The sequence below is a fragment of the Somniosus microcephalus genome, chromosome 27 (assembly GCF_052327205.1).
Source record: "Somniosus microcephalus isolate GS21.2 chromosome 27, FLI_Smic_1.0, whole genome shotgun sequence".
NCBI classification, from domain to species: domain Eukaryota; kingdom Metazoa; phylum Chordata; class Chondrichthyes; order Squaliformes; family Somniosidae; genus Somniosus; species Somniosus microcephalus.
In genome coordinates this window covers 47,349,696-47,363,911 of record NC_141013.1, presented here as the reverse complement: position 1 = coordinate 47,363,911, position 14,216 = coordinate 47,349,696, and the positions used below count along the sequence as shown (strand labels likewise).

General features: G+C 46.8%; 1 protein-coding gene across 1 annotated transcript in view; it reads right to left on the bottom strand.

The window, feature by feature from the left end:
• Positions 1–12,287, bottom strand: part of aldh1a3 (aldehyde dehydrogenase 1 family, member A3) — a 264,382-nt gene extending 252,095 nt beyond the window's left edge. Inside the window, exon 1 of the mRNA XM_085968931.1 lies at positions 12,167–12,287. Within this exon, the coding sequence (XP_085825057.1) occupies positions 12,167–12,265 (99 nt within the window). The 5' untranslated portion in view covers positions 12,266–12,287. The remainder of the gene's footprint in view (positions 1–12,166) is intronic.
• Positions 12,288–14,216: the final 1,929 nt, after the last annotated feature.

Below are 14,216 nucleotides of genomic sequence, written 5' to 3'. Positions count from 1 at the left end.
GTGCCTGCTCCGCCATTCAATGAGATCATGGCTGATCCTTTAATTCAGTATCCCGTCCCCGCCTTCTCTCCGTAACCCTTAACCCCTTTTGCCCGTAGAAATATATCTAATTCCCTCTTAAATATATTTAATGAGCTGGCGTACACTGCCCTCTGTGGCAATGAGTTCCACAGGTTCACCACTCTCTGAGTGAAGAAATTCCCCCTCATCTCTGTCCTAAATGGTTTAGCCCTTATCCTTAAATTATGTCCTCTAGTTCTGTTCTCACCCGCCAAGGGAAACATTCCTTCTGCATCCAGTCTGTCTAGACCTGTCAGAATTTTATACACTTCTATGAGGTCCCCTCTCAATCTTCTAAACTCCAGTGTGTACATCCCTAAACTACATAGTCTCTCCTCATAGGTCATTCCCGCCATTCCTGGTATCAGCCTGGTGAATCGCCGCTGCACCCCCTCCATGGCAAGAACATCCTTCCTCAGATGAGGCGACCAAAACTGTACACAGTACTCGAGGTGTGGTCTCACCAGTGCCCTGTACAGCTGCAGCAAGGTATCCCTGTTCCTGTATTCTAACCCTTTTGCTATGAAGGCCAGCATACCGTTTGCCTTCTTGACCGCCTGTTGCACCTGCATGCTCGCCTTCAGTGACTGGTGTACAAGAACACCCAGGTCTCTCTGTACTTCCCCCTCTCCCAATCTATTGCCATTTAAATAATAATTTGCCCTCCCGTTCCTGCACCCAAGGTGGATAACTTCGCACTTGTCCACATTATAGTGCATCTGCCATTTATCCGCCCAATCGCCCAGTCTGTCCAAATCGCTCTGGAGCTTCCTGGTCTCTTCCTCTGAGCCCACCCCCCCTCCTAGTTTAGTGTCGTCTGCAAATTTGGAAATGCTGCATCCGACTCCCTGATCCAGGTCATTAATGTAAATTGTGAACAGCTGGGGGCCCAGGACAGATCCCTGTGGTACCCCACTTGTTACTGCCTGCCATTCAGAAAATGAGCCGTTTATTCCAACTCTCTGTTTTCTATCTGACAGCCAGTTCCCTATCCACGCCAATACTTTCCCCTTTATCCCATGAGCCTCAATTTTCCATGCTAATCTTTTATGTGGGACCTTACCTTATCTTACCTTACCTTCCGATTTGCTTCTCTGAAAGAAGCCCTGTTTGCTTTCAAATATCAACAAACTTCTTTTCAAAAATAAATTAAAATAGTACAAGGCACTCTCTCTGTCTCTCGTTAACTCTCCCTCTCTCTCTCGTTAACTCTCTCTCTCTCTCTGTCTCTCGTTAACTCTCCCTCTCTCTGTCTCTCGTTAACTCTCTCTCTGCCTCTCGTTAACTCTCCCTCTCTCTGTCTCTCGTTAACTCTCTCTCTGCCTCTCGTTAACTCTCCCTCTCTTTGTCTCTCGTTAACTCTCTCTCTCTCTGCCTCTCGTTAACTCGCTCTCTGCCTCTCGTTAACTCTCTCTCTCTGCCTCTCGTTAACTCTCTCTCTCTCTCTGTCTCTCATTAACTCTCTCAATTCAATTTTTTTTTTCAATTCAATTCAAATGCTTTATTGGCATGAAAGTTTACAGGGAACCATGTTGCCAAAGCTCTCTTTGTCTCTCGTTAACTCTCTCTCTCTCTCTGTCTCTCATTAGCTCTCTCTCTCTCTCCCACTCTCGTTAACTCTCACTCTCTCTCTCTGCCTCTCGTTAACTCTCTCTCTCTCTGCCTCTCGTTAACTCTCTCTCTCTCTGTCTTTCGTTAACTCTCCCTCTCTCTGTCTCTCGTTAACTCTCCCTCTCTCTGCCTCTCGTTAACTCTCTCTCTCTCTCTGTCTCTCGTTAACTCTCTCTCTCGCTAACTCTCTCTCTCTGCCTCTCGTTAACTCTCTCTCTCTCTGTCTCTCGTTAACTCTCTCTCTGCCTCTCGTTAACTCTCTCTCTCTCTCTGTCTCTCGTTAACTCTCTCTCCTTCTCTGCCTCTCGTTAACTCTCTCTCTGCCTCTCGTTAACTCTCTCTCTCTGTCTCTCGTTAGCTCTCTCTCTCGCTCATTAACTCGCTCTCTGCCTCTCGTTAACTCTCTCTCTCTCTGTCTCTCGTTATCTCACTCTCTCTGTCTCTCGTTATCTCACTCTCTCTCTCTGTCTCTCGTTAACTCTCTGCTTCTCGTTAACTCTCTCTCTCTCTGTCTCTCGTTATCTCACTCTCTCTCTCTCTGTCTCTCGTTATCTCACTCTCTCTGTCTCTCGTTAACTCTCTGCTTCTCGTTAACTCTCTCTCTCTCTGTCTCTCGTTATCTCACTCTCTCTCTCTCTGTCTCTCGTTATCTCACTCTCTCTCTCTCTGTCTCTCGTTATCTCACTCTCTCTCTCTGTCTCTCGTTAACTCTCTCTCTGTCTCTCGTTATCTCACTCTCTCTCTGTCTCTCGTTAACTCTCTCTCTCTCTGTCTCTCGTTATCTCACTCTCTCTCTCTGTCTCTCGTTATCTCACTCTCTCTCTCTGTCTCTCGTTAACTCTCTCTCTCTCTCTGTCTCTCGTTATCTCACTCGCTCTCTCTCTGTCTCTCGTTATCTCACTCTCTCTCTCTCTGTCTCTCGTTATCTCACTCTCTCTCCCTGTCTCTCGTTAACTCTCTCTCTCTCTCTGTCTCTCGTTATCTCACTCTCTCTCTCTCTGTCTCTCGTTATCTCACTCTCTCTCTCTCTCTGTCTCTCGTTATCTCACTCTCTCTCTCTCTGTCTCTCGTTATCTCACTCACTCTCTCTCTCTGTCTCTCGTTAACTCTCTCTCTCTCTCTGTCTCTCGTTGTCTCACTCTCTCTCGCTCTGTCTCTCGTTATCTCACTCTCTCTCTCTCTGCTTCTCGTTAACTCTCTCTCTCTCTGTCTCTCGTTATCTCACTCTCTCTCTCTGTCTCTCGTTATCTCACTCTCTCTCTGTCTCTCGTTATCTCACTCTCTCTCTCTGTCTCTCGTTATCTCACTCTCTCTCTCTCTGTCTCTCGTTAACTCTCTCTCTCTCTCTGTCTCTCGTTATCTCACTCTCTCTCTCTCTGTCTCTCGTTATCTCACTCTCTCTCTCTCTCTGTCTCTCGTTAACTCTCTCTCTCTCTCTGTCTCTCGTTATCTCACTCTCTCTCTCTGTCTCTCGTTAACTCTCTGCTTCTCGTTAACTCTCTCTCTGTCTCTCGTTATCTCACTCTCTCTCTCTGTCTCTCGTTAACTCTCTCTCTCTCTCTGTCTCTCGTTATCTCACTCTCTCTCTCTCTCTGTCTCTCGTTATCTCACTCTCTCTCTCTCTGTCTCTCGTTATCTCACTCTCTCTCTCTCTCTGTCTCTCGTTAACTCTCTCTCTCTCTGTCTCTCGTTATCTCACTCTCTCTCTCTCTGTCTCTCGTTATCTCACTCTCTCTCTCTCTGCCTCTCGTTATCTCACTCTCTCTCTCTGTCTCTCGTTAACTCTCTGCTTCTCGTTAACTCTCTCTCTGTCTCTCGTTATCTCACTCTCTCTCTCTCTGTCTCTCGTTAACTCCCTCTCTCTCTCTGTCTCTCGTTATCTCTCTCTCTCTCTCTCTCTCTCATTAACTCTCTCTCTCTCTCTGTCTCTCATTAACTCTCTCTCTCTGCTTCTCATTATCTCTCTCTCTCTCTCTCTGTCTCTCGTTATCTCACTCTCTCTCCCTCTGTCTCTCGTTAACTCTCTCTCTCTCTCTGTCTCTCGTTATCTCTCTCTCTCTCTCTCTCTCTCGTTAACTCTCTCTCTCTCTCTGTCTCTCATTAACTCTCTCTCTCTGCTTCTCATTATCTCACTCTCTCTCCCTCTGTCTCTCGTTAACTCCCTCACTCTCTCTGTCTCTCGTTAACTCTCTCTCTCTCTGTCTCTCGTTAACGCTCTCTCTCTCTGTCTCTCGTTAACTCCCTCTCTCTCTCTGTCTCTTGTTAACTCTCTCTCTCTGTCTCTCGTTAACTCTCTCTCTCTCTGTCTCTCGTTAACTCTCTCTCTCTCTGTCTCTCGTTAACTCCCTCTCTCTCTCTGTCTCTCGTTAACTCTCTCTCTCTCTCTCTCTCTCTCTCTTTCTGCCTCAATGGTGGTAACAAGTAGAATGTTTAGATTTTCTACCTGTCGACAAACCCGGTGCAATAATTCGAGGCGCTCTGAGAGACACTGCTTTTTTATTCATTTGTGGGATTTGGACTTTGCTGGCAAGGCCAACATTTATTGTCCATCCCTAACTGCCCTTGAGACGGTGATGGTGGGCCACCTTCTTGACTGCAACGGAGTGTCTCGCTGGGCCATTTCAGAGGGCAGTTAAGAGTCAACCACATCACTGTGGGTCTGGAGTCACATCTAGGCCAGACCGGGTAAGGACGGCAGATTTCCTTCCCTAAAGGGCATTAGTGAACCAGATGGGTTTTTACAACAATCCGATAGTTTCATGGTCACCTGATACTAGCTTTTTATTCCAGATTTATTTAATTAATTGAATTTAAATTCCCAGCTGCCGTGGTGGGATTTGAGCTCCCGTCTCTGGATCATTGCTCCAGTAACAGAACCGCTATGTTACCGTACCCCTAACCGTGCCCCCGCTCAATCTGTTCACATTTTCTAACTGTCAACAAGGAGCCCTAGTAAAACTAAAGTCAATGGGAATCAGGGGAAAAACTCTCCACTGGCTGGAGTCATACCTAGCACAAAGGAAGATGGTTGTGTTTGTTGGAGGCCAATCATCACAGCCCCAGGACATCGCTGCAGGAGTTCCTCAGGGCAGTGCCCTAGGCCCAACCATCTTCAGCTGCTTCATCAATGACCTCCCCTCCAACATAAGGTCAGAAATGGGGATGTTCGCTGAAGACTGCACTCTGTTCATCTGTATTCGCAATTGCTCAGATAATGAAGCAGTCCGTGCCCGCATGCAGCAAGACCTGGACAACATCCAGGCTTGGGCTGATAAGTTGCAAGTAACATTTGTGCCACACAAGTGCCAGGCAACAACCATCTCTAACAAGAGAGAGTCTAACCACCTCCCCTTGACATTCCATGGCATTACAATCATCGAATCCCCCACCATCAACATCCTGGGGGGCCGCCATTGACCAGAAACTTAACTGGACTTTCCACATAAATGCCATGACTACTAGAGCAAGTCAGAGGCTGGGTATTCTGTGGCAAGTGACTCACCTACTGACACACCAAATCCTCTCCACCATCTACAAGGAACAAGTCTGGAGTGTGATGGAATACTCTCCACTTGCCTGGATGAGTGCAGCTACAATAACACTCAAGAAACTCAACATCATCCAGGACAAATTGGCAGCCCGCTTAATTGACACCCCATCCACCACCTTAAACATCCACTCCCTTAAATATCCACTCCCTCTACCGTGGCTGCAGTGTGTACCATCTACACGATGCACTGCAGCAACTTGCCAAGGCTTCTTCGACAGCACCTCCCAAACCCGCAACCTCTACCACCTAGAAGGGCAAGGGCAGCAGGCACATGGCAACACCGCCACCTCCAAGTTCCCCTCCACGTCACACACCATCCTGACTTGGAAGTATATCGCCGATCCTTCATCGTTGCTGGGTCAAAATCCTGGAACTCTCTCCCTTCTCAAGGGCAATTAGGGATGGGCAATAAATGCTGGCCTTGCCAGCGATGCCCACATCCCAGGAATGAATTTTAAAAAAGACATGAGTGAAATAATTACAAGCTTTCTGTTGGCTTGAAGATTCAACAGTTTTTTTGAATTCATGTAATAAAATTAGGACGAGGAATGACTCTCACCCTAATGTGATTTCTGAAATGTATTGAACACAAAACAAAAGCGACAACAGGTACACTCTTTCATTCTCACTCTCTCACACACAGTTTAACGAAAAACACCCAATATGAATTTTAAACGTTCATAATAACCTTCAGCTGAATTAAGGTTTTGAAAATTGTGCTCTAGTTTTTCCTTAAAAGCAACTGCTCAGAAATTGTGCAGAAATGTGAAGTCATACATTTTGGGAGGAAGAATGAGAGGCAATATAACCTAAAGGGTACAATTTTAAAAGACGCAAAGGGCAAATCAACAGAAACATTAATCATGTTAATTTGCAAAATGTAAACTTTTATATTTTTTTCAATTTGTTTAAAGTCTTATTTTGGAAATTAGAAATTTCAAATACATGAAAAAAATGATGACAAATTATGGAAAGAATTTTGAGTGATTGCTGGGGAAACAAACTAAAACAACAACACTTATTGGCCACTGCCTGTAATTACACGGTGACAGGAACCAGTTCCGTACAGTTTTACCATTTAAAATATAAACATAGGAATTTATAACCGACAAAAGTGAGACAAAAAACATGACCACAGAAAGTAAGGTTTTCCAGAGAAAAACTGCCTGCAGACATAAGAAAGAAAGAACTTGCATTTCTATAACGCCTTTCACAACCTCAAGGCATCCCAAAGCGTTATCCCCGAGATGAACTTCTGAACACATATTCACGGCATCATGAAGACCACCTATTTCCACCTCCGTAATATCGCCTGTCGCCGCCCCTGCCTCAGCTCATCCGCTGCTGAAACCCTCGTCCATGCCTTTGTTAGCTCTAGACTTGACTATTCCAACTATTCCTGGCTGGCCTCCCACATTCCACCCTACGTAAACTTGAGGTCATCCAAAACTCGGCTGCCTAACTCGCACCAAGTCCCGTTCACCCATCACCCCTGCGCTCGCTGACCTACATTGGCTCCCGGTTAAGCAGCACCTCAAATTTCAAATTCTCATCCTTGTTGTGAAATCCCTCCATGGCCTCGCCCCTCCCTATCTCTGTAATCTCCTCCAGCCCCACAACCCTCCGAGATATCTGCCCTCCTCCAATTCTGGCCTCTTGCGCATCCCTGATTTTCATCGCTCCACCATTGGCGGCCGTGCCCTCAACCGTCTAGGCCCAAAGCTCTGTAATAACCTGCCTAAACCTCTCCACCTCGCTACCTCTCTCTCCTCCTTTAAGACGCTCCTTAAAACCTACCTCTTTGACCAAGCTTTTGGTCATCTGCCCTAATTTCTCCTTATGTGGCTCGGTGTCAAAGTTTGTTGCTAATGCTCCTGTGAAACACCTTGGGAAGTTTTACTACATTAAAGGTGCTGTATAAATACAAGTTGTTGTTGTTGTTATAGAGCCAATTAAGTATTTTTGAAGGGTAGTCACTATCAGAATGTAGGAAACATGACAGCCAATGCATGATGCAAGATCCCACAGACAGCAGTAAGATAATGACCAGATAATCTGTTTTAGTGATGTTGACTGAGGAATAAATATTTGCAGGATCTCAGGGAGAACGCCCCTGCTCTTCCTTTGATAGTGCCATGGGATCTTTTACAACCACCTGAGAAGGTAGATGGGCCCTTGGTTTAATTGAAAGACGGCACCTCTGACAGTGCCGCACTCCCTCAGTACTGTGCTAAAGTGTCAGCCTAATTTATGTGCTCAAGTCCCTGGAGTAAGACTCGAACCCATGACTTCTTACTCAGAGGTGAAAGTGCTGCCCACTGAGTCATGGCTGACACCCAAGGGTGTGACAATCTATGATGCGGCACATCCTGGTGCAGGTACCAAGTTGCACCTGCCAGGAACCTCCACCATTGATTCTGGCAGACTTTCCCTGGGGATTTTCCCTGATTTGCATGCCAATGGCGAGCAGCAACACAGCTAAGGGGGCAACTAAGATGCCCGCCATAGTGTTGGCATAAACAGGTTTAGCGGAATGGGCAGACAGGTGGCAGAACATAATCACCAAATTTCACTGACAGCCCATAAGTAGGGTGTTTGGCAAACAGCAAGGATGACTAACACAAATCAGGATGATGAAGATAGGTCAGGGCAGTGGGCAGACACATCATCAAGTTAAACGTGTCACTGAGAGTGAGGAGAGAGGTTAGGAGAAATGTATTAGCTCGTGGGTAGTTGGAGCGTGGAATGCATTGCCACAGCGAGTGGCTGATGCAGAGATCGTTGCATCTTTTAAGAGAAAATTGAATAAATATTTCATATGGAGAAAGGCACAGGGCTATGGAGAGAGCATAGGGCTACGGGATTAATTCTGGATTGTCCCAACAAAGAGGCAACTGGGGCACAATGGGCTAAATGGCCTCCTTCGGTGCTGTACACTGCTCTGATTCAATGGTTCAGTGCTGCAAAGTCCAGCTGAGCCAAGGGGCGGTGGGAGTGGGGGGGATATAGATATACACAATATATACACTCACACCTACACAAATGCATATTATATATAAAGAAACATGCACACAACTACATCTATATATTCCCACAGACTATCCACACACACACACACAGACCGAAACGTAATAACAATTACACCTTGCCCTTATCTAGTGTCTGTAACATAATAGAATGTCCCCAAGTGTTTCAGAAAGACAAAATATCTGGGCATTGAGCAGTGGTGAGGGAAGGATTAAGGTGGTGACAGAAGGTGTGATCAAAGGGCAGGTTTTAAGGAGCCTTTTAAAGGAGCGAAGGGAAGTGACAAGGGGAGGGCTTCAGGGAAAGAAACATTCAATAATGTTTGCAATTATTCTGGTACTAAAAGGAGTCCAGTTACATGTCTACAATTACACGGCAATAAAGCTGAACGTTGCAGAACTGCTATTCATATGAGAACTGTGTCGCCTTATTAGTGGATTGTCAAGTAGGTATTCTAGAGAAGAAACGTAGAAATAATGTGAGCGAATCTCCCCTATAACTGCATTGCTCCCTACACAAACACAACTGCACGGCAAGAAACCTTGGGATGGGGTTAACCACACCTGCCAGTCAGGTGGACCAGGGGTAGACAGTCCCTCTGCTTTGCAGATTGGTGTTGCACTCAGAAGTACATTGCTGCCACCCAGCCATTGGTGGGACGATGCCGACAGAAGAGCATCCATGTGTGGATATACATGACAGGCCAAAATTAAACGATTCGCAAAAGCCAGCCCACTGGGTTCTGCGGGCGCTGGGCACTGCTGATTGCATTCCTGGTGCACAGACAGGGTCTGAACCCAACGCGGGCAGTGTGGGCTTTCAACAGAACAGAGCCGGCGTGATGGCACCCAGTGCTGGCACAGCTCAGTGTCGGTGGAATGGGGCAGTGTAAGCCCACCCTGAACGACCAACAGACTGCTCCTGTGCAATCCAAATCTACAATGGCTATTTATAAGTGGAAAACAAGTCTTGAAAAGTTTTTTTTAACGCTTTTAAAAGGTAACTAAGAAGCTGCAATAATGTAAAGATAATCGCCAAGGTAGCAGAGGATTGTGGATCAGAGCAAACAAGCGCAGAACAATTTTGGAATGTCTTACTTACAGAGTGATTACTGCTCCGGCACAAAATCGGGATTCACGACTTTTATTTACAAGCCAGGCACACGATTCATGGACCAGGCGTATCATTTTCTGGTAAAACCAGTTTATAAATAGACCATTCTCAGATTCATAACTTTATTCCCTTTTCTCAGATTTCTCGCTCCTTCTTTTGTTAACATTTGGCACATTTACAAAATATACCTTCTCGCCCCGAACAGAAAGGTGCTGCTTATTCTTTCAGTAAGTCTGTGAATCCTGCTCCCGCATCGTGTGTCTGTGTGCGCTGCTCCTGGCTATTCACATCTTGCTCTGTGTCTGAGTCGCTCTCATCCCCCTCCCTCCCCTTTCGCTGTGTAGGGTCTATATCAACACATCGGAATGAAAGGACACAGAGAGATGGATGTTTGACAATGGATATTCGATGTGGCAGGAACAGGGCTGATCACATCCACACCCGCTCGTGTTAATATCTACTCTCGGAACCACCACATCTTACAGCTCAGAAGGAAGCCATTCGGCCCTTCGTCCTGTGCCGAAAACTGGTTTTAATTGTTACTGAAATCCCTTAATTTGGACTTTCAAAAAATTTCTTTACTTAAAGGACACTGGACCAACTGAGTCCAGAGAAAAACAGACTGGCCGGCATGATTTGAAGAGGAGCTCCGGTTGCTATTCCTGCTCACACTCAATCCACATCACAGTGAACCTGTTCACTGCTCACACTCAATCCGCATCACAGTGAACCTGTTCACTGCTCACACTCAATCCACATCACAGTGAACCTGTTCACTGCTCACACTCAATCTGGATCACAGTGAACCTGTTCACTGCTCACACTCAATCCACATCACAGTGAACCTGTTCACTGCTCACACTCAATCCACATCACAGTGAACCTGTTCACTGCTCACACTCAATCCACATCACAGTGAACCTGTTCACTGCTCACACTCAATCCACATCACAGTGAACCTGTTCACTGCTCACACTCAATCCACATCACGGTGAACCTGTTTACTGCTCACACTCAATCCACATCACAGTGAACCTGTTCACTGCTCACACTCAATCCACATCACAGTGAACCTGTTCACTGCTCACACTCAATCCACATCACAGTGAAGTTGTTTACTGCTCACACTCAATCCACATCACAGTGAACCTGTTCACTGCTCACACTCAATCCACATCACAGTGAACCTGTTCATTGCTCACACTCAATCCACATCACAGTGAACCTGTTTACTGCTCACACTCAATCCACATCACAGTGAACCTGTTCACTGCTCACACTCAATCCACATCACAGTGAACCTGTTCATTGCTCACACTCAATCCGCTTCACAGTGAACCTGTTCACTGCTCACACTCAATCCACATCACAGTGAACCTGTTTACTGCTCACACTCAATCTGGATCACAGTGAACCTGTTCACTGCTCACACTCAATCCGGTTCACAGTGAACCTGTTCACTGCTCACACTCAATCCGGTTCACAGTGAACTTGTTCACTGCTCACACTCAATCCAGTTCACAGTGAACCTGTTCACTGCTCACACTCAATCCGGCTCACAGTGAACCTGTTCACTGCTCACACTCAATCCACATCACGGTGAACCTGTTCACTGCTCACACTCAATCCACATCACAGTGAACCTGTTCACTGCTCACACTCAATCCACATCACAGTGAACCTGTTCACTGCTCACACTCAATCCGGTTCACAGTGAACCTGTTCACTGCTCACACTTAATCCGGATCACAGTGAAACTGATCACTGCTCACACTCAATCTGGATCACAGTGAACCTGTTCACTGCTCACACTCAATCCACATCACAGTGAACCTGTTCACAGATCACACTTAATCTGGATCACAGTGAACCTGTTCACTGCTCACACTTAATCCGGATCACAGTGAACCTGTTCACTGCTCACACTCAATCTGGATCACAGTGAACCTGTTCACTGCTCACACTCAATCCGGTTCACAGTGAACCTGTTCACTGCTCACACTCAATCCACATCACAGTGAACCTGTTCATTGCTCACACTCAATCCACATCACAGTGAACCTGTTCACTGCTCAGACTCAATCCACATCACAGTGAACCTGTTCACTGCTCACACTCAATCCACATCATACTGAACCTGTTCACTGCTCACACTCAATCCGGATCACAGTGAACCTGTTCACTGCTCACACTCAATCCGGATCACAGTGAACCTGTTCATTGCTCACATTTAATCCGGACCACAGTGAACCTGTTCACTGCTCACACTCAATCCAGATCACAGTGAAGCTGTTCACTGCTCACACTCAATCCACATCACAGTGAACTTGTTCACTGCTCACACTCAATCCACATCACAGTGAACCTGTTCACTGCTCACACTCAATCCGGTTCACAGTGAACCTGTTCACTGCTCACACTCAATCCACATCACAGTGAACCTGTTCACTGCTCACACTCAATCCGGTTCACAGTGAACCTGTTAACTGCTCACACTCAATCCAGATCACAGTGAACTTGTTCACTGCTCACACTCAATCCGGATCACAGTGAACTTGTTCACTGCTCACACTCAATCCACATCACAGTGAACTTGTTCACTGCTCACACTCAATCCACATCACAGTGAACCTGTTCACTGCTCACACTCAATCCACATCACAGTGACTCGGTTCACTTCTGTTCCTATCACTGCTCACACTCAATCCGGATCACAGAGAATGACACATCAGTCACTAACAGGCAGTAAAGTCCATCACTGACAATCAGCTTCAGATTATCCCGGTGCTCCCAATATAACTTTACCTTGGTGTGCTTCACTGGCAGGTTCTTGGCTGGGCTCGGCAGGGGAGCCAGGCTTTCTCTCTCTGTCTCCCCGTTCTCCATCACACCGTTCTCTGCCATCGCCGGCTCTGGGTGCGGTACCTTGGGGCGATCACACGATGCTCAGAACCCGGTGAAGAGGGGAGAGGATTTGGGCAAGTTTGTGCCGAGCTGGCTTTAAACAGTCACACCGATTGGTCGGTCCCACCTCACCGAGCGAGTCCCGCCTGTTTAAAGCGACACTGTCCCCGAAACTATTTAAAGTTCATTCACAAAACATTCCGTCTAAACACCGACTACGTAAAGGAAAGGGAAACATTTAATTACATGGAACTATGTCATTGTGTGTACAAGAATGTGATTATGCTGACATTTATCACGTGTTGCATGGAATGGCTCGTTACTGAGTAAACCTGGACTGTGGAGTTCAGGTTAAACCCTCGCAATAAATAGATCTAAAACAAATCAGAGTGACGGAGCGATTCTCGCAAAGAGTCAGTGTCCACACTGAGTCCTGCAGTGTCCCACGCGGTTAGCAAACTCTATGATCAACTGGACCAGGTATCCTCCCGCTTGGAGCCTGTGTGGGTTAGGGGTGTGAGAAGAAACGGAACGGAAGGCAGCCTGCTAACAGTAAGATTGGGTTTAAGAGTGACTTACAGTAGAGGCGGGGAGCACTGCAGCTAAAGGATACAGCGTCACATTGGATCCAAAGCCGGCAAACATCCACTGTCCCAATCTCACACTGTCCCATCTCTCACTGTCCCAATCTCACACTGTCCCAATCTCACTCTGTCCCAATCTCAAACTGGCCCAATCACACACTGTCCCAATCTCTCACTGTCCCAATCTCACACTGTCCCAATCTCTCACTGTCCCAATCTCTCACTGTCCCAATCTCACACTGTCCCAATCTCACACTGCCCCAATCTCACATTGTCCCAATCTCTCACTGTCCCAATCTCATACTGTCCCAATCTCACACTGTCCCAATCTCACGCTGTCCCAATCTCACACTGCCCCAATCTCTCACTGTCTCAATCTCACACTGACCCAATCTCACACTGTCCCAATCTCACACTGTCCCAATCTCACACTGTCCCAATCTCACACTGTCCCAATCTATCACTGTCCCAATCTCACACTGTCCCAATCTCACACTGTCCCAATCTCACACTGTCCCAATCTCTCACTGTCCCAATCTATCACTGTCCCAATCTCACACTGTCCCAATCTCACACTGTCCCAATCTCTCACTGTCCCAATCTCACACTGACCTAATCTCACACTGTCCGAATCTCACACTGTCCCTATCATTCTCTGTCCCAATCGCTCACTGTCCCGATCTCACACTCTCCCGATCTCACACTGTCCCAATCTGACACTGTCCCAATCTCGCACTGTCTTTTCTCTCACTGTCCCAATCTCTCACTGTCCCAATCTCACACTGTCCCAATCTCACACTGTCCCAATCTCACCCTGTCCCAATCTCACACTGTCCCAATCTCACACTGTCCCAATCTCACACTTTCCCATTCTCACACTGCCCCAATCTCTCACTGTCCCAATCTCTCACTGTTTCAATCTCACTCTGTCCCAATCTCAAACTATCTCAATCTCTCACTCTCCCAATCTCACACTGTCCCAATCTCACACTGTCCCACTCTCACACTGTCCCAATCTCACACTGTCCCAATCTCACACTGTCCCGATCTCACACTGTCCCAATCTCACACTGTCCCAATCTCACACTTTCCCAATCTCATACAGTCCCAATCTCACCCTGTCCCAATCTCACACTGTCCCACTCTCACACTGTCCCAATCTCTCACTGTCCCAACCTCACACTGTCCCAATCTCACACTGTCCCAATCTCACTGTCCCAATCTCACACTGTCCCAATCTCACACTGTCCCAATCTCGCACTCTCCCAATCTCACACTGTCCCAATCTCACGCTGTCCCAATCTCACACTGTCCCACTCTCACACTGTCCCAATCTCACACTATCCCAATCTCACACTGTCCCAATC